The sequence below is a fragment of the Aspergillus sclerotioniger genome, assembly GCF_003184525.1.
Source record: "Aspergillus sclerotioniger CBS 115572 chromosome Unknown BO94scaffold_33, whole genome shotgun sequence".
NCBI classification, from domain to species: domain Eukaryota; kingdom Fungi; phylum Ascomycota; class Eurotiomycetes; order Eurotiales; family Aspergillaceae; genus Aspergillus; species Aspergillus sclerotioniger.
Window position 1 is genome coordinate 138099 of NW_020291023.1, and position 16148 is coordinate 154246.

A 16148-nucleotide genomic window follows, 5' to 3' on the forward strand; every position below is an offset into this window, starting at 1 on the left:
TCGCACGACGCAACACGTGTACCGATGCAGCATGCGTCCAGGGTGTGATGATCGTCATTATTAACTCCGCCCGGGTTTCAATCTTCAGATTTCACATATAATTACGACGGAATTCCAATTTCCGTCCACGTATCCTTATAAGACTACCCGGGGATATCCAAAGCCAACCAACCCAATCAACTAACCAATGCACCTCAACGCTGAACATGACCCAATGCAGTATGTACAATCTGATAAGAAACACGCCATCCAATATCTCACTCGCCATCCGACACATTCAACAACTCGAGTTCCGTCTGTACGAGTGACTGGAAGTCACTGCGAGAGATGCCTGTAGCTTTAGCCAGCCGGAACAGACCCTTGATGCTCGAGCTGATGTGCTGCTTGACCCCAACTTCATAGGTTGACTGGTTCTCCGCTTCTTGTTCGAGTCTGGCCACCGCTTCGGAGCTCGCGGACGAGATGGAAGACGGCCGAGGATGGTTCAAACTAGCATGGTCGCCGTTTGCTGCAGCGCCGGCCGAACTATCATGTACATGGCCCGGCTTATCGGTTCCTTCACCATTGAACTGCCTCTGGAGCAGTTTGGCCAACATGTCTCCATTGAGGGAGGATGCCCCAAGCTCAGGTTGCTCCTCCTCGGGATCGTGGTTGTCCATGGCGGGTTGCACATCACCGTAGCGAGAGAAGTAATCCGCTTCCGACTGTTGCAGGGATGAAACAGGGTTGGGCGTCTTGGCCGCCGGGGTTCGCCCGGGAGTTGCATCGTATTGGGCCCAGTAGTCATCGTCGTCATCTTCGTCTTTCTCTTTCTGCTTCTCTGCCTGCTCGGCTGCATTCAAGGCGTCTTCCAGAAGGTGATCTTTCTGTTCAGCGTTCGCCTCCCCAATCGACACGGACCAGACTTCGCCATCATCCACGTTACCTTCCTGCGGCAACAATTCTGCCACCCGCCATGCTGGACCCCCGCCTTCCTGGTCGTCAGGGCACCAGAGGTAGATAACCTTCAGGCTGTATTCGGGAAGTATCACGCGCGACCGTAGTGTCTCCTCATCAAGGCGCCTGTATCTGACTGGAATCTCATCGGGGAGCTCGATTTCGCCCGAGACGGGATGTTGTTCGAAGCTTGCGCCATCCACCAGTGCTTGGAGGCGCTCAGCCTGTCCCGCATCCCAGCAAAGTAGCTGGAGCCATGAGTCGGTCGGAGAGACATTCACTGAGCTCAGAATCTGGACGCGTTGGCGCAGAATGGGCGACAGGAGGGGCAACAGAGCTGGAGGGGGCTGCGGCGAGACGAAAGCCGTCGGAAGACAGGCGAGTAAGGGAGGCAGCAGGGTGCGAGGATCGGGGGGAGGGATGAGTTCGACCATGATGGAGTGGAGAGGCTTGTGTCGTCAAAGAAGGTAGAGTATGCGAAGAGGTGGTAGCTGTTATTTCTCAGGGGAAATCTGTAGACAGCTTTACTAGGGAGAAAAATACGGCGGGGAAAAGAAGCACCGCAGACTGGCAGTGCGGGAGGACCAGCTCACTCAGTCTGTCGCAGCCGCAAGCGGGGAGTGAGAGCCATCTTGTATGGCGGACAGAAGGGGGGGTCCAGACAGACGATCAGTCACTCGGTCGGTCAGCTGCTGCTGCTGCTGCTGCTGCTGCAGTAGGGCCATCGTCAGTGCAGTTACTCAACTCACGGAGGTGTTTGGCTCCCTTCGCCCGAAGGAACGGCGTGGGTCAAGGCCAGGAGAAGACGCGGGGGCCGATGGAGCCATGGAGATGGTTGGGCCATTGAGAGAGAAGTGAATAATCTCAGGAATGGAGGCGATCCTCGGGGAATTTATAGCAGTGATAAGAGTCAATAATCAGCCAGGGGGTTCGTGCTGATCTCAGGTTTCGTGCCGGCATTCCCATCTATCTTTTTTGCTTATGGCCTGGCTGGCTTCCAGTTTCCACAAATTTATGCTAGCTGACTCAGAGAGATTTATGTTCAGTCTTTCAGCTATTCCGATCCAATCAGTACTACTACTTAGTATAGTACTCATTGTCTTACTGGCTGTTTCTTCGTTGTCTTGGCACAATCCCGCTGTTTTCACTTTCCTGCCCGCTGGATCCCTCTGTTTGTTCCTTCTTAGCATATCTATCTCTGCTAATCCATCGCCCCTGCAGAGAGATTTCACAGTTACCATCTCCACCCCATAATTCCACTTGAACTTTATTATGGGTAGTCATTATATACCATCCATTTTACGGCCGGACTTCACTTGGCCGCGGCCGATGCGATGTACAATATCACGGAGCACCCCTCCAGTGCCCCCATTCGAATAGCCTGGGCATTTTTCACAAGGCGCTTTATCACCTGTCTCGCTGGTATTGCTCTTGGTTCGGTATTATATTCGATGTCAATATCTTGCAGTTACCCTTCGGACTCATCCTGAAATGGACAGATCGGACAAGCCTGGAAGAGGCGGTTGCGATGCAGATGGCAAGAACCGCTGGGATGCCTGTCCCCAAAGTGTTATTCTGCGGAGAGCATCCGAATGCGCCTTTCAACCGGACATTTTCCATTCTAATGACGAGGTTGCCCGGTGTGTCCCTGGAAAACTCGAGATATTCGTTGGAGATTGATGATGAGGGCCCCTGGCTGCATGAATTGAAAACCTGCGTAGATTCCATGCGTTTATGGTGCTCACCTAATCCAAGGTCTATCTGTTCTCCCCTTAGCACCCCTCTACGAAGTCCACGGGTTCCTGGCCATCTTATGGGCCCCTTTGCAAGTGAAAGAGAACTTTATAATCATCTCTTTAGTCCTGCTTCTAGTCATGCATTCGAATCGCCTGCAGAATATGAGCGAACCCTGTCATGTGCAGAAAAGCTACAACGACCCTACCAGGTTGTGTTCACCCATGGGGATTTCAAAGCACACAATATTCTTGTTGGTGATGATGGACATTTATCCGGGTTTCTGGATTGGGAATCCGCAGGCTGGTATCCCGAATATTGGGAATTCACCACAGCAATGCGTTTTGGACGGGGTAGTTGGTGGTTCCAAGTCGCTTCGTGGATGGGAGGGCATCAATATCTTGAAGAACTCGCTTCTGATGTTGCTTTGAACCTGTTGACAGTTGACTCCTATATAGCCTTTTAGTCAGATGTAGGTGGAGGTTTCATTGGCAAGGCAAACCCCCGCTACGAGTTCGTCGATGTTTTCTTCATTGATCGACTACACGGCATCATGATGATGGCAGTCAACAGGGAGGTCTGTCCTGTACGGCAGAGTTGTAAAAGGTCAATCAGCTCAACAACAACAACAACAACAACAACCTCACAAGCGAGTTCGAGTACAAGCTTCTGAAGTATATAGGTCCAGAAAACACAGGCTATTTTGTACTATCTGGCATTGACAGAACTAGAACTGTCAGGGATGGTGACTTTCCCACCACAAAGTCGGAGGAGGGATTAGGGCGGCGATCCGCGAGGACGAATCAACGCATGCATCATGACACCATGTATCCTGGATTAAGGAATGGACTGGCGGTACGATAATTCTCTCCAATCTGTTTTTCTTCCAGCAACACCTAGTCACTTAATACGAGGCCTGCAGCCCTCTACACTTGGAATATCCCTGTTTGAAAGGGTCAGAGGTCAGAAGTGGCAGTCTTCCGGAATGGCATGGCTATCATTTGCCAGCGAAGAAAATCATTTCATTTGGATTGGCATTGGATGCTGTTGACAATAATACTTGAACCAGCGCTGTAGGTCGGCAATGGCCAGTGCGAATGTTTCCCCTAGGGGCAAACCACGGCCAGTGCTCAGGGTATCTCTATCTTTGATGGATCCCGACTCCACAGTGGGGTCTTCTTCTTTAGGATATCCATCCATCCATGCGTGCTACGTAAATACTTCGTAAACTTGGGTTGAAATTTTTATGAGAGTTGTCAGGGTTTCACGGAGATTTACCTATGTCAGTTTTATACTTTGATTATTAATATGAATGTAATGAAGGATAGAGAAAAGAAAAGGCAAAAGAGGGATGAAAAGAGCCAAGAAGAAGATGAAGAAAAAGAAAAGATAAGATAAAAAGGAAAGTGGGGGCCAAGCCAGTGAAAACACTGACTACTTTCAATGGAGAGAAGCAAACAGAAGCACTTGGATGAAGGTTAGAAAAGATGAATAATCAGTCCAATGTTATTAGTTCAATCCTCTACATTTGATCAATATTGATGGAGCATGTCTTATGCATATCATCGTAATCCAGAACCCGATGGAACCTGGTGGGTTGGAAAAGACGTGATTTGCAGACCCAGCTGATCCACCAATGGTCGCAGCAGCAGCGCAGGAATCTTCAACCCTAGTCGTACTACTTACTACTAGTGATCAGCCTTCTGCACGGCTCGCAGACCGGCGCCATCTCCCCCCTGCACGATAAGCTGCGTGTCAACTCGACCTCTCCAAAATGTAACCCACCTTCTTCCTTCCGACATGTCACTACCCTCGAGGTCATCGGTGTCTTAGTCCATCATCACCACCCTGCTGTTCATCATGAACCAGAAGCATTCCGAAGCTGTCGTGGTTGAGAGAGACAATGGCAAACTCGAGGGCGGCCAGGAACCCCCCCCGGGTCTTACAGACCTCGATTTAGCCGAATTGAAGGCGCTGGAGACGAAGGTGCGCTGGAAAACAGACCTACGCCTCTGTACCATTGCCGGCATCTTATGCAGCCTCAACCTGCTCGACTCGGGCATCTTGTCATCGGCATCGGTCACCAGCATGCCCGATGACCTGGGTCTTCAGGGCACGCGATACTCCGTCTCAATCTTCATCTTCACCATCGCCAGCGTCGTCTTTCAGCTGCCGTGTACCATTGCAGTCCGCTGGGTCGGACCCCGGATCTGGTTCGCGTGCATCACCTTTGCCTTTGGATTGATCACCATGTGCACGGCCTTCATCCACACGTGGAAGCAGATGATTGCCCTCCGCGTGCTCCTGGGCATGTCCATGTCGGGGATCTACCCCGGTCTGACCTATCTCATCAGCACCTGGTACCCGCGGCGCGAGCAACAGCTCCGATTCGCCTTCCTGCAGTCGGGTGAAGTCATCGGCCTGGCGACAGGCTACATCGTGAACTACGGTCTTGACTTTCTAGACGGAAGAGCGGGCATGCAAGGCTGGCGCTGGATGTACCTGGTGCAGGGCCTCCTCAGCTGCGTCCTCGGCATTGTCACTTACTGGTGGATCGTCGACTTTCCGGAGAATGCCCATCACAGCTTCCATTTCATGTCCGAGATGGAGGCCCGCGTCGCCGCCCAACGCATCAAGGCAGACCGCGACGATATCGTCCCGGATCCGTTCTCGTGGCCCAAAGTGCTCGCTCCGTTCGCCGATCCGAAGCTGTACGGCTTCGCATGCATGTTCTTCCTTTTGAACCTTGTCTCGACTGCGTTGAACTACTTTCTCCCCATGATCCTCGAGTCCGGCATGGGATTCTCAAGCAATGACTCGATCCTTCTGTCCACTCCGGTAAGCCGTCTTCTAACCTTCTTCCTTACGTCCCATGCACTAACCACCCCCAGCCATACTACTGGGCTGTTATTCCCGTCCTCTTCACATCGTTCGTCGGAGACAGATACCGCATCCGCGGTCCACTCATCAGCTTCAACGCGCTGTGTCTCATCGCCGGGTTCCTCATGTTCGGCCTCCCCTCCTCCACCCAGGTCACCGTGCGGTACATCGGGACATTCCTCGCAACTGGCGCCTACGTCTCCAACTGGGCGGCCCTGAACGCCTTCATGGCCAACAACGTGGTCGGCCAATGGAACCGAGCCACCACAGCGGCGGCGGTATCAGCCTGCAATGGCCTGGGAGGTGTCGCAGGCAGCTATATCGTGCGACAGCAGGAGGCGCCGCGGTACGAGACCGCAGTGTGGGTGTCCATCGGGTAACTCCCTCCCCTCCCCGGATACTTCAACTCCGCAGACTGACAACTGACACAGATCCCACATCTTGATGATCGGTATGGTGTGCATCTTCACCGTGTTTTTCTGGCACCTCAACCAGCAGCAGAAGAAAGGAAAGGTGCTGCAAAACATGGTATGTTTGCTTTGTCTCCTAGCCGATGGAAATCGATATTAACAAGACACAGGTCGGATTCCGCTACACTTATTGATGATGTCCCTCCCCCCCCCCCCCCATCATACTGTCTATGACTTGTCTTGAACAGTAATGCTGTACCAGGTACTCCGTATGAAGTTCGTATATACATCCCAGATGGCCAATTCGCTCTACAAGACCAACCATCCACACGGATACACCACATGACCGAACCTTTTACCCCGTACCTTTCTAACATCATCTATCTACTGTTCCGTTCCTATCATGAGATCATGAATAATGCAAATCTCTTATTCTAGTCACCATCCTCACTCAGAGCCAAGACATATCCCACCACCATAGAATTATCCCCAACTCCATGACAGTACAAAAGATACATACTAGTCCAATACCCAATGTCAACCCAAGCTCCTGCCGTGCTCCTTATCCCGTCCACCCCAGACCTTCTAGAACCGTGTAACCTGTCCCAGACTCCCCCGGCGACAAGGATAATACCATACGGGTATCGCATTTCCCACTCACGTTACAGTACAGTAAGCAGTGCATCTACCCCGCATCCCACCATCCGCAGCGGGATTTCAAACATGACATCTACATAGCAAAGAATATGTCTTTCCTGGACCGAAGGAAGTAGATTTATCAATCCATCCCTGATGATTTGATTCCTAACCAGGGATTGGACTGGTTGTTCTTTCCAGGCCAGGTTAATGGGTAGTGACCAGGGATTCAGAGTGATGGTGAGATTTGATTTTTTTATATAAGTCTGTAGATGCTAGGAAATTGAGCAAAATGATGCACTGAAGTACACCTGCGATTGTTTGTAGAAGATGATGGTCGAAGATATGATGGAGTTGATAAGTTATTAAAATGGATAGATAGATAAGTGTTGAGGGGGAAATTTATGCCCCCCCCCCCTGTGGTTAATTCGCTTGGGTCTAGAACCAGTTCGATTATTTTGTTTTTTTTTTTTACTGTGGAGTGCATCTGTTATTACTTTTACATAGAACGGCTAGTACTAAAATTCTCGATTTATCATCATCGATCCAACATTATCATTTATCAGATCCGATCCTTGGGACTTACGCATTGCCAACCCCCGCCATCCATGGAACCGATTCTTTCGATCCGACAAAGTAGGTACCATCTAGTATGTTGTTCCGGGGTCAAGCCACCGATCCGCTGTGGGACCGGACCAAGGGAATACTAGAACTTTAGAAGTACGTAGTAGATAGATAAAACCTTCATTCTGCCGAGTGTAAACATCCCAGTCAGTGAAGCAGATCAAATGCCTTTAGGTAGGCACCGCCTTTGTCTTGTCTAGACCCATAGCCCGGTACGTAGCTGAATGCAGCCAGCTTTCACTCACCATTTTCGTGGGCCGGGGCGGATGGCCCGGAGATTGAGTGGGCCGCCAATGTTGGCACTGGGCAACTTGCGAAGCACGGATGAGGGCACGCACCCGATCAAGTGGATTCGCGATGACGATTGGGTTGGGGCCAATTTATGTCACTCTAGGCTGTTGGAACCTTGTGATTTACTCCCTAGGAATATTACCAAGGGTTTGTCGGTTGTCCATCTACTCTTCTCGTACAGGGAACGGTGTAGACAGTTGGACTCGTTCACATTCGTGGTCACTTTGATCAACTCAGGGCTCTTCGCTCGGTCGCACCCCATGCATCACGTCCAAGGAGATGCTATCCGAGTATTCCTCGAGTGTATGCGCCAACACCGTCTGGCTCTCCACGGATGGAGTCTGCCACTGGTCGCTCTGGCTGTTGTCCCCTAGCCGGGAAAACCCCTCGGGGCCCTTGGCTTTGGCCTGGCTGGCTGTGTAGCGGTGGCGTTGCCGGGTGTTGGAGGACCCTTTGCTGCGCAGTTGTTTGGGCAGGATGCGCACAATCAACGGCCAGGTGGGCGGGAGACAGGCGGAAATGATAATGATCCCGCCTTCCAGGATGGTCCAGATGCCGAGTTTGGTGGACGTCCCTGGTGATCATCAGTCAGGATAAAGTCCGACAAGCTGCGGGACAAGAACATACAGGTAGGATCGGTCGTGGCATTCTCTTGGAAGAAAATGGTCATGCGCAAGATACTGGCCAGCGTGCCCCTGGAACGGGTTAATCTCGGTCCAAGGGTTGCATCGATGATACTCACACGCCTCCAAGCAGAAAGACTCCGGTCAGGGCTAGTTTCTGCCCGTTCCGCGTATGGAGTTTCCGGACATACGGCAACGGCATGACCAGAATGACAACGTCCGTCAGAATGTTGGGAGGTGACACGTATCGGTAGAATGCTTCTTTATTGAAGCACGATCCACCCTCGATTGTCTGGTTCCATACATATGCAACCGGCCAGCATTGAAAGATCGCTGCAAATAAGACCCCCAGACCATGTCCGAGGACAATGGCACCGACCACATATGCTATTGTCTTGAAGGTTCGGGTGCTGAAGATGCGGACGTAGAACAGCAGAATGGAGATCTTGGCTGGGGTGACTGTAAAAGGGAAATCAAGGATCTCGTTGGCGTACAGGCCCTGGACCGTGTTAGCGGCCATCCCGTGTTATAAGATCGAACCAGGAATGTAAACCTTCTGCAGGATAACCAACTTCTTGGGCGTCTGTTCAACATAAGTCATATGATGCCCAACACCTGCGAGCTTAACCACTATACGAAAGTAAACAAGGTCAGCGCCTATTCGCCTGTCTGGCGAGACCACACCACTTACGGATGATGTACAAGGCTGACTGCCCTAAGCTGGCGATCTGCATATAATGTAAGCAGCGAGCAGTTGAAAGCAGGACAAGCAAATACCAATGCCAGAAAAATCAGGTAATCATCAAGCGCCAATGCCAGTTTTTGCATGTGTCGCGTATAGAAACGAGCTCCCACCACCACAATCTGAACAATGGCGATCGCAATCGACACGCCTATCAGCGCATCACCGTTGTACGGGACATCAGAAACTGAGCGTCGATCCATTGTCCCTGGAACCCACACTCCCTTATGCCATTAGAGGGCCTAAGCCGAGGCTGCGGCAATGGTTGTGTGCATCTGCAGCTGGCGTAGAGGCACGAGGATGGCATGGGAAGCACATCTTTAAATCGCAAAAACGGCCAAGATCACGGCTGGTAGCTTCAAACGTTTTCCCTGGAATGAGAGCATTGGACCGTCTTGGGAGATGGGATCCAATCAATTACATAATTGGATGCCAGGCGTTCCGTGCTGGTGCCACGGGCAAACGGTGGGCAGTCGATGCCTTTGATATTGTTCACCAAGGCCAATCTCCGCCGATCTCCACATGGCGTTCGAGTGGCTCACGGAAAGCTTGGAACCGACAACACGATCCGATTGTCAGTTCGTCCACGCGGCCCAAGATCCAGTTCCTGAGACACTTAAGCCCACTAGGGCGCACTAGCACCTCCTATAGGCCCGATCGGTCCACGTTATTCGCTCCTGGGACGCCCCTCTCCCATGGATGTGACCCACGCATACGTTTCTTCAGCTCTTCATACTAAAACCCTCGAGCCGTAGCATCTTAGATAGCTCCTGCATGTTTACCACTTCCTCCAGAATACTGCGTCGAATACCAAGGCGCAGAAAGTATCCACTAGAAACCAAACACCGGAGGAATGTCCCTTGAGTCTCAAATAACAGCGCTGACAAGCGCCGTGCAATCCAACAGGGAAAGCCTTGATGATGCCATTCGGTTCAAAGCCATCAAAGCTGCCCAGGGTCTACTGGCAGCCTTGGGCTCCCCAGCTGAGACCGTCATACAGGATGTCGTCATGGTGAATCTGAGAACCATGTCCCCCCAGTGCGGTTAAAATGCCACTTGACTGACGTGGATCTGGAAAGAACTCGGTCCTCCTTATGGCACTTCGTATGGGTGTTCAGCTCGGTGCTTTCACGGCAATCAGGGATAATCAAGGCCATGCGACTACGACACAGCAGATCGCTAATAAATCCGGTGCAAGTGTAGCTCTCGTGGGTACGTCTCCGTTATCTTATCAGTCTCTCTCCCTGTCGTCATCGGGTTCGATATCGTGGGTCGATAATGAACACTCCTCCAGAAGAGTATACAGACCCTGGCATAAGCCCGAATAATGCACACTAACCTAGTTGGATCATCTAGACCAAATCATGAGGTTGCTCACAGCTTCTGGTTATGTGCTCGAAGAAGATGTCCAGACATACAAGCCTTCACCCCTCACGATGGTGATGGCTGAGCCGACTTTCGAAGCGACGACTAGAGCATGGTAGGTCGGCCCTCAAGTAGCCCGATATCTGCTCACCCCGAGACCACCCTAGCTTCGATATTGGCAACTTTTGTACCACGAGAGCCCCGGAGTTCTTCTGAAAGAACGACAATCAGTTCCCGGGATCCGTCAAAGACACACCTTTCCAGCTAGCCATGAACACGGAGCTCAGTTACTTCGAGTGGCTTGGCCACAATCCCGAGTTAGCAAGAGACTTTCAACAGTGGATGACTCTCAAGCAGCAGGCAACTCCGAACTGGGTCGACTGGTTCGACATTAGAGGATCGATTCTGGATGGATTCAATAGTTCTGCTGACAGTGTCTTACTCGTTGACGTCGGAGGAGGAGAGGGGCATTATCTGCACGCATTGAATGAGAAACTCCCGTCTCTCCCAGGGCGCTTGGTCCTGCAGGACTTGCCTCATGTTGTGTCGAGCATAGAGAATCCTCCGAAAGGAACCGAGTTGATGTCGCATGATTTCTTCACTTCGCAGCCAGTGAAAGGTATGATGTTGTTCATTTGCACGTATCGTGCAGCGGAACGATGACAGAACCGGGGATGCTGACGAGTATTATCTTGCGCAGGTGCTCGAGCATACTATATGCACTGGATCCTGCATGACTAGGCAGATGAGCAAGCCCGCAAGATCCTCACTCACATCGTCACAGCCATGGAGCCTGGTTATTCTCGCCTCATAATCAACGACTATATCATCCCCGATAGAAACTGCGATTTTCCCACCGCGTGCATGAGTATCATGATGATGGTTCAGGTTGGGGCATTCGAGTGGTCTGAGAAACAGTGGCGCGAGCTGCTCAACTCTGTCGGACTCAAGGATCTCATCTTCCACCAGCCACCTGGTAGTGGTGAAGGCATCATTGAAGCTATCAAGTCATGAACTTACAATATGCCAGAATGCGGCTGTTGTTCTTGGTTGCGATCAAGCCCCTTGCCTGTTTGGTTCGCAGTCACGACCCGTAGAGAGGCGAACAGTCCAATCCATGAGCCAGTGTGAGCGAGTATGAATGCAAGCGTTGAGTCGGTTGGAAATCTTGAAACCCTTCTTCGTTCTCCTAGCCTAGAACATATATAGATACATCAATGAGGTGCCCCGGGGTATATGATAAGCTAAACAGAGGCGCCGCTAGAAATTTGTTACAGGTCGGGAAGAAGACTCAAGCACCCGTGATGCATCAATCGGCGGCTTGTCGCTGGTGAAGACGGACTGGGTCAAATGAAAAAGCAGACCAACCTTGTCATCCAGTGAGCAGGATATGTCACAAGATGGTCATGTCTTCCTCTGTAATCCGAAAGGATGACTGGAAAGAATCATTACAGCAGGGATATACTGCACCCTTATCAGTTGTTCCGGTCCTGCTGTTCCAACTTCCCAACGAGTTTCTTCATTCCCGACCACTCCTCGGCAGGCACGTCTTCCGGTGTACCACTGAGACCCTTTCCTACTTCGAAGACAGTGACAACGCCGTCGAGCCCCCCTGTTGCAATGCGTCTGCCCTCACGCTCCTCCCAGGCTACCTTGTTGAGACTTCTTGTCAGGATGCCACCACGGCCTTTGGACGGCGTGGTTTTCACGACAGGTACTTCGGTGTCCGTGTAGAGATCCCAGACCTCGAGGTTTCCAGCACCATCGACGAGCGAGAAGACTCCAGGGCGGTGAGGCGACCATCGTGCGTCATACACGACGTCTTCACGGTTGATGTCAAGGATCGGCTCCACGACCTGTGTCGTGGCTATGGCCGAGGTTGCTGGGGCAGTCGTTGCCGGAGGGCGAATACGCCAAAGCCTCACGCTCCAATCCAGACTGGAGCTCAGCATAAGGTCGCCCAGATCTACTGGGCCTCGTGCTGGATGGAATGCAGTGGACATGATCGGGGCTTTATGACCGCGATACACGAGGCGATGGTCGGTGCCAGCTTTGGCTCCTGCTCGGTCGTAACGATGGCACGGGTATATTCCTCCTTCCTCGGTACCAACGATAAAGAACGTGGGGTCCGATTGTGGGAATGACATCGTGGTGGGCGCAAGATCTTCTGTTTTGGAGGGTGGGGGAGTCGAAAGCTCAAGATACTCCTGAGGCTGAGAAAGCATATCAACGGTCCAACCGCAAACCACACCGTCTGTGGATGCCGTCAGGATATTGTGGGCGTTCTGTGTTCCGATAATTGAGATGCTGTACACCGGGTGAGTATGTCCAGAGCCAGTTAACGGTGTCTTCTGAACAGGAGCGCCGCCTCCTGCGCGCGACGACCGAGTATCCCAGAGCAGAACCTGTCCCGAGTACGAGCCACCAACAATGAGATTAGGATGGAAAGGGGAGAACTTGGCCGCTAAGATGTCTGAGGTAGAATGAAAGACATACTCCGGCCGGGAGTGCAAATGCTGGTTCCATATTTGGACAAGGCCATCAGGTTCGTGAGGGGCAGAAGGGTTTTTGGTGTAAGCAGCCAGAACAAGTTCAGGGAACTGTAGGAGGTGTCAGATCTCGAGGTGGCACTGGCCAAGGCAATAAGAGCAACAAACCTTCGGGGAAAAGCTTAGATCACTGATCATCCGTTTTTTGCTCCATCGCTCGTCCCAAAATTGGCAGACCTCCCTAATCCCTCGCCGTTTCCGCCCATGTTCATCATCGTCTTCTAACTCTCCATCCACACCTCCGAGCTCATAGTCTGCTAGCACGTCGTATTCTTCGTCCAGCGCCCGCTCGATCACTTTTGCTGACCGTTCAACGAAATCCAGAAAATCATCGGAGGACGTAACAGCCTTCAACTCATCATCATCTAATGTACGTAGCGGATAACGCAGATTTGAGGACTCGGCTCCGGCGTCATGGTCAGCTCTCTGCTGAGTGGCCCGCAGCTCCTCTTCGATCTCCTGTCGGAGCTTCTTGAGGATCTCTTCGTCGCGTTCGGTATCTTTCTTGTTGGCGTTATTTTCTTCGTTCTCTGACTCTGCAGAATCTGACGGTTTCAGGTCGTCTGTCTGCACTCCCTTGCTATAGGTGACAACCTCGGGTTTGGGCTCAGGGGCGGGCTGTGGTTCAGGAGCAGCGACAAATGGCTCCGTTCCGACGGTTTGAACGGCAATTGACTGAGAGACTGGTCGCGTGGGTGGGATAAATGCTTCCGTGTTATCACCACTGAGCTGGCTCGCGCTCAGCACTGAGTTGGGTCTGCTTCCTTTGCGTGAGAGACCATCCGCGCCGTGGCTGATAGAAGCCGACCCCGGGCGGTCAACAAGTCGTGAAATCAGATCATCGAGCTCGGCTCTGCTATCTGCGCGGCTGGGAACCGGCGAGACGACCTAAAGAAACCAGGTGGTTTGAGCGCTGCAGCTTTCCAAGCTAGACGGGCAAGGTTGAGTGAGGGGATCCCTACCTCAGAAGCATCGCCGGTGTTAGCTCGGGCTTGGGAGAATTCCTTCTGCCGCAGCTCCCTCTGCCGCTTCAGTTCGGCGAGTTTGGCTCGCTTGGCGAGAATCTCGGCCTTGCGCTGCTGCATGGCCGACGACATGATGGGTGAAGAGAAGCTGGAGGGGGTGAAATGGCGCGGTTCCCTCCAGACCACGATCTGGCTAGGTGAAAGCGTAGATAGATACGGGGGGGGGGTCGTGCAACTTCCCCGTGCCGCGCCCGCCCAGAGACCGGGTTGGTGATGACATAAGCGCAGAAGGGCCCGACGGTCCGGAAAAACTCGCGACAGGGACTTCGTCTTTACAAGCTCCAGAGTATCCTCCGATTGCCAGCCATTGACAGTCGATCCCCTCCAAACGGTCGCTCGGAATCCGGCGTTGCTCTCTTGCGTTTACTGATCTATTCCATTGCCGCTCCGGAGGCCAGGGTTCTCATAAGATGGCTGCCACACAGGGTGTCAACGTGAGTGTCATCAGTGTCCGCCCTGGACCCGTCGTCATACAGGGGCCTCGATGTTAACCCGATCCCTTCGCCATCCAGGTTCTGCGCTATTCGGCCCTCGTTGCCGGTCTCGTATACGGTTTCTATCACCAGTCTTCGATCACCTCCAGTGCTAAGCATGCCGAGGCCGAACGCGAATACGCCCGCCAGGAGCGCCTGATCCAGCAGGCCAAGGCAGAGTGGCAGAAGAAGACGGCGCCCAAGGACACGCAAAACAGCGGAGGTACGTCGTGGTGCTCGCTTTTGTGAAGCCTTGGCTGTGTCGAATTGCCGCCCCCTGGACACAGTCGCGTGTGCCGGATCAATGCTAACTAGGGAACTTGCAGTCATCACGGATCCCGAGGACAGCCGGTTTGACCTTGAGGCCTACCTGAAGCTGAAGGCTGGCGAGAACTAGAGTGCAATTGAAGTATACAGCAAGCAGATGAGTTGCAGTTATCTCTCCACGAGTTGTACCTTGTAAGGTACGGACGAGAGATCTCGGGTCGGCCCCGATTATGTATTATTGTTTGGTCTAATTTCCCAGAGTCGTGTCATTGCGAGCGAAGGAATGATTTTTCTTTTTTAACTATAGACATCATCCCCGCATCTTGTACATACCCTGGGCTGTCGTGCGTGTGTACACTACAGTTGGACCAGAAGAGCAAGAGATTCTGTTGTATGCTTCGGTTTCATTGCTGATCTTCTCGTACTGAGTGCGCTTGCGCAATGTTATGCCCATTGTTCATGGTGCCGTTCTATGGTTGCTCGTGAAGCCGTCAAGTCATTACGAGCGGACGCGGGATGTTTCGCTCCAGATGTGTAGCCATCCGACCTTATCGCCCCGTCCCCTCTGTTACAGTAGGATAATCCGATTGCAAGGTAGCCCATGCGTGCAATGCCTCATACACTCTAAGCCCGGCGGTTCCCGATCAGCGCCATGACCTCACTTAGTTCATTATACAGCTGAGCGTCTTTCTGTGGGTCGTCGATGATCGGTTTTGGGTGCAACAGCCCTGTCTCGTCCTCCCAGGTCCATCCACAAGCTAAGAATTTCTGCATGGTGACCGGATCGCCCTGTTCGGCGGCGGTAGGGTCGAGGCCGAGATATGTTGCTGCTGCTGCTGGTCTGATCGCCTCATAGGCTCGGCTGACTTCCTTCAACGTCTTTTCCTGAAAATGAGCTGAACGGCGTTAGAAAAAGACCCATATTGAGGGGGCGAAAAGGACTGGAGAGGATGTCTCGTCTTACCGTCATAGCTCTGGACCAGTGGTTTGAGTGGTTCCGACCATGGCCGTTCTCTCAGAATCTTATAGACTTGTTCGTATTTTCGTTGCCAAACGGCCCGGAGCAGATTTAAACAGTTTTGCAATGAAGGATCGCTTTCTAGCAAGACTTGTGGCATGCGCTTCGTCGATAAACGAGCCTCGCGACTAAGCAACTACGAATTAGCTATCTCGCCAAAAAAAAAACCAACTGGACGACTGTAAAAAAAAGGCCGATAATAGCTCACATTTGGTCTGTGAGAAGGTGAGAGAAAAAGAAGGTCGAGTAGTAACGGCTGAGCAGCCCCGCTTGTTCGCCATCTTTGGTTGAGAGAAGACATGCCTCGCCTTCATATTCTGATAGTGTGCTGTAGAGCTCCGTCGGCGACTGAGCAGAGGCGACCACGGCCGCCAGCTGGTTCTGGGAGAGCGGAGGAAGATCCATGGTCGGGGACTCGAGCTGGGCAGAAACCACGCGAGGACGACCTAGAACGATATGCGGGATATGGGACTTGGGGGGATGGATGGGGACTGTTGGAGGAGGCGACTAAGGTATGACATGACGGTGCGGGGACGTGACGGAGGATTGGCCCAAGCCGCAACGGCACGGCCGCG

General features: G+C 52.3%; 9 protein-coding genes across 9 annotated transcripts; 5 read left to right on the forward strand and 4 right to left on the reverse strand.

Annotated features, from left to right (window-relative positions):
• Window positions 1-18: 18 nt before the first annotated feature.
• BO94DRAFT_539160 (uncharacterized protein) lies at window positions 19-1858 on the reverse strand. Its single transcript, XM_025612641.1, has one exon. It carries the CDS (start codon window positions 1368-1370, stop codon window positions 258-260), a length of 1113 nt encoding a protein of 370 aa, XP_025463255.1. The 5' UTR covers window positions 1371-1858; the 3' UTR covers window positions 19-257.
• On the forward strand, window positions 1472-1836 carry BO94DRAFT_245516 (uncharacterized protein). The gene has a single exon (XM_025606401.1). The coding sequence runs from the start codon at window positions 1573-1575 to the stop codon at window positions 1792-1794; it is 222 nt and encodes a 73-aa protein (XP_025463256.1). The 5' UTR covers window positions 1472-1572; the 3' UTR covers window positions 1795-1836.
• A 350-nt stretch (window positions 1859-2208) lies between the features above and the next one.
• On the forward strand, window positions 2209-3136 carry BO94DRAFT_560046 (phosphotransferase family protein; the record flags this gene model as incomplete). The annotated part of the gene is made up of 2 exons (XM_025614120.1): window positions 2209-2298; window positions 2336-3136. 2 exons carry the CDS (start codon window positions 2209-2211, stop codon window positions 3134-3136), a joined length of 891 nt encoding a protein of 296 aa, XP_025463257.1.
• Window positions 3137-4251: 1115 nt separating this feature from the next.
• BO94DRAFT_539161 (putative MFS transporter) lies at window positions 4252-6080 on the forward strand. The gene is made up of 2 exons (XM_025612642.1): window positions 4252-5508; window positions 5562-6080. Exons 1-2 carry the CDS (start codon window positions 4531-4533, stop codon window positions 5928-5930), a joined length of 1347 nt encoding a protein of 448 aa, XP_025463258.1. The 5' UTR covers window positions 4252-4530; the 3' UTR covers window positions 5931-6080.
• Window positions 6081-7490: 1410 nt separating this feature from the next.
• On the reverse strand, window positions 7491-9524 carry BO94DRAFT_245550 (uncharacterized protein). Its single transcript, XM_025606402.1, has 6 exons — window positions 8912-9524; window positions 8826-8862; window positions 8688-8764; window positions 8254-8633; window positions 8139-8206; window positions 7491-8085 (listed from the first exon to the last, which is right to left on the reverse strand). Exons 1-6 carry the CDS (start codon window positions 9077-9079, stop codon window positions 7745-7747), a joined length of 1071 nt encoding a protein of 356 aa, XP_025463259.1. The 5' UTR covers window positions 9080-9524; the 3' UTR covers window positions 7491-7744.
• Window positions 9525-9702: 178 nt separating this feature from the next.
• On the forward strand, window positions 9703-11255 carry BO94DRAFT_569057 (sterigmatocystin 8-O-methyltransferase precursor; the record flags this gene model as incomplete). Its single annotated transcript, XM_025614717.1, has 6 exons — window positions 9703-9888; window positions 9956-10088; window positions 10233-10356; window positions 10409-10428; window positions 10492-10860; window positions 10987-11255. The coding sequence occupies exons 1-6, from the start codon at window positions 9730-9732 to the stop codon at window positions 11253-11255; spliced, it is 1074 nt and encodes a 357-aa protein (XP_025463260.1). The 5' UTR covers window positions 9703-9729.
• A 461-nt stretch (window positions 11256-11716) lies between these two features.
• Window positions 11717-13887, reverse strand: BO94DRAFT_560050 (putative dynein intermediate chain; the record flags this gene model as incomplete). The annotated part of the gene is made up of 3 exons (XM_025614121.1): window positions 11717-12841; window positions 12899-13678; window positions 13753-13887. 3 exons carry the CDS (start codon window positions 13885-13887, stop codon window positions 11717-11719), a joined length of 2040 nt encoding a protein of 679 aa, XP_025463261.1.
• A 224-nt stretch (window positions 13888-14111) lies between these two features.
• BO94DRAFT_539163 (ATP synthase subunit e) lies at window positions 14112-15132 on the forward strand. The gene is made up of 3 exons (XM_025612643.1): window positions 14112-14249; window positions 14328-14511; window positions 14615-15132. Exons 1-3 carry the CDS (start codon window positions 14226-14228, stop codon window positions 14683-14685), a joined length of 279 nt encoding a protein of 92 aa, XP_025463262.1. The 5' UTR covers window positions 14112-14225; the 3' UTR covers window positions 14686-15132.
• BO94DRAFT_245613 (CSN8/PSMD8/EIF3K family protein) lies at window positions 14899-16113 on the reverse strand. Its single transcript, XM_025606403.1, has 3 exons — window positions 15782-16113; window positions 15520-15701; window positions 14899-15451 (listed from the first exon to the last, which is right to left on the reverse strand). The coding sequence occupies exons 1-3, from the start codon at window positions 15976-15978 to the stop codon at window positions 15180-15182; spliced, it is 651 nt and encodes a 216-aa protein (XP_025463263.1). The 5' UTR covers window positions 15979-16113; the 3' UTR covers window positions 14899-15179.
• Between the last annotated feature and the right edge of the window lie 35 nt (window positions 16114-16148).

What these genes read in the sequence shown, in the direction of transcription:
- BO94DRAFT_539160 (XM_025612641.1), bottom strand. Translation starts at nt 1,370, where the DNA reads ATGGTCGAACTCATCCCTCCCCCCGATCCTCGCACCCTGCTGCCTCCC.
- BO94DRAFT_245516 (XM_025606401.1), top strand. Translation starts at nt 1,573, where the DNA reads ATGGCGGACAGAAGGGGGGGTCCAGACAGACGATCAGTCACTCGGTCG.
- BO94DRAFT_539161 (XM_025612642.1), top strand. Translation starts at nt 4,531, where the DNA reads ATGAACCAGAAGCATTCCGAAGCTGTCGTGGTTGAGAGAGACAATGGC. An exon ending in CGATCCTTCTGTCCACTCCG is followed by an intron (nt 5,509 to 5,561) that starts GTAAGCCGTCTT and finishes AACCACCCCCAG; the next exon opens with CCATACTACTGGGCTGTTAT.
- BO94DRAFT_245550 (XM_025606402.1), bottom strand. Translation starts at nt 9,079, where the DNA reads ATGGATCGACGCTCAGTTTCTGATGTCCCGTACAACGGTGATGCGCTG. An exon ending in GTCTTTCTGCTTGGAGGCGT is followed by an intron (nt 8,207 to 8,253) that starts GTGAGTATCATC and finishes AACCCGTTCCAG; the next exon opens with GGGCACGCTGGCCAGTATCT. An exon ending in TGCCACGACCGATCCTACCT is followed by an intron (nt 8,086 to 8,138) that starts GTATGTTCTTGT and finishes GATGATCACCAG; the next exon opens with GGACGTCCACCAAACTCGGC.
- BO94DRAFT_539163 (XM_025612643.1), top strand. Translation starts at nt 14,226, where the DNA reads ATGGCTGCCACACAGGGTGTCAAC. An exon ending in CTGCCACACAGGGTGTCAAC is followed by an intron (nt 14,250 to 14,327) that starts GTGAGTGTCATC and finishes TTCGCCATCCAG; the next exon opens with GTTCTGCGCTATTCGGCCCT. An exon ending in GGACACGCAAAACAGCGGAG is followed by an intron (nt 14,512 to 14,614) that starts GTACGTCGTGGT and finishes GGGAACTTGCAG; the next exon opens with TCATCACGGATCCCGAGGAC.
- BO94DRAFT_245613 (XM_025606403.1), bottom strand. Translation starts at nt 15,978, where the DNA reads ATGGATCTTCCTCCGCTCTCCCAGAACCAGCTGGCGGCCGTGGTCGCC. An exon ending in CACCTTCTCACAGACCAAAT is followed by an intron (nt 15,702 to 15,781) that starts GTGAGCTATTAT and finishes GTAGTTGCTTAG; the next exon opens with TCGCGAGGCTCGTTTATCGA. An exon ending in ACTGGTCCAGAGCTATGACG is followed by an intron (nt 15,452 to 15,519) that starts GTAAGACGAGAC and finishes AACGCCGTTCAG; the next exon opens with CTCATTTTCAGGAAAAGACG.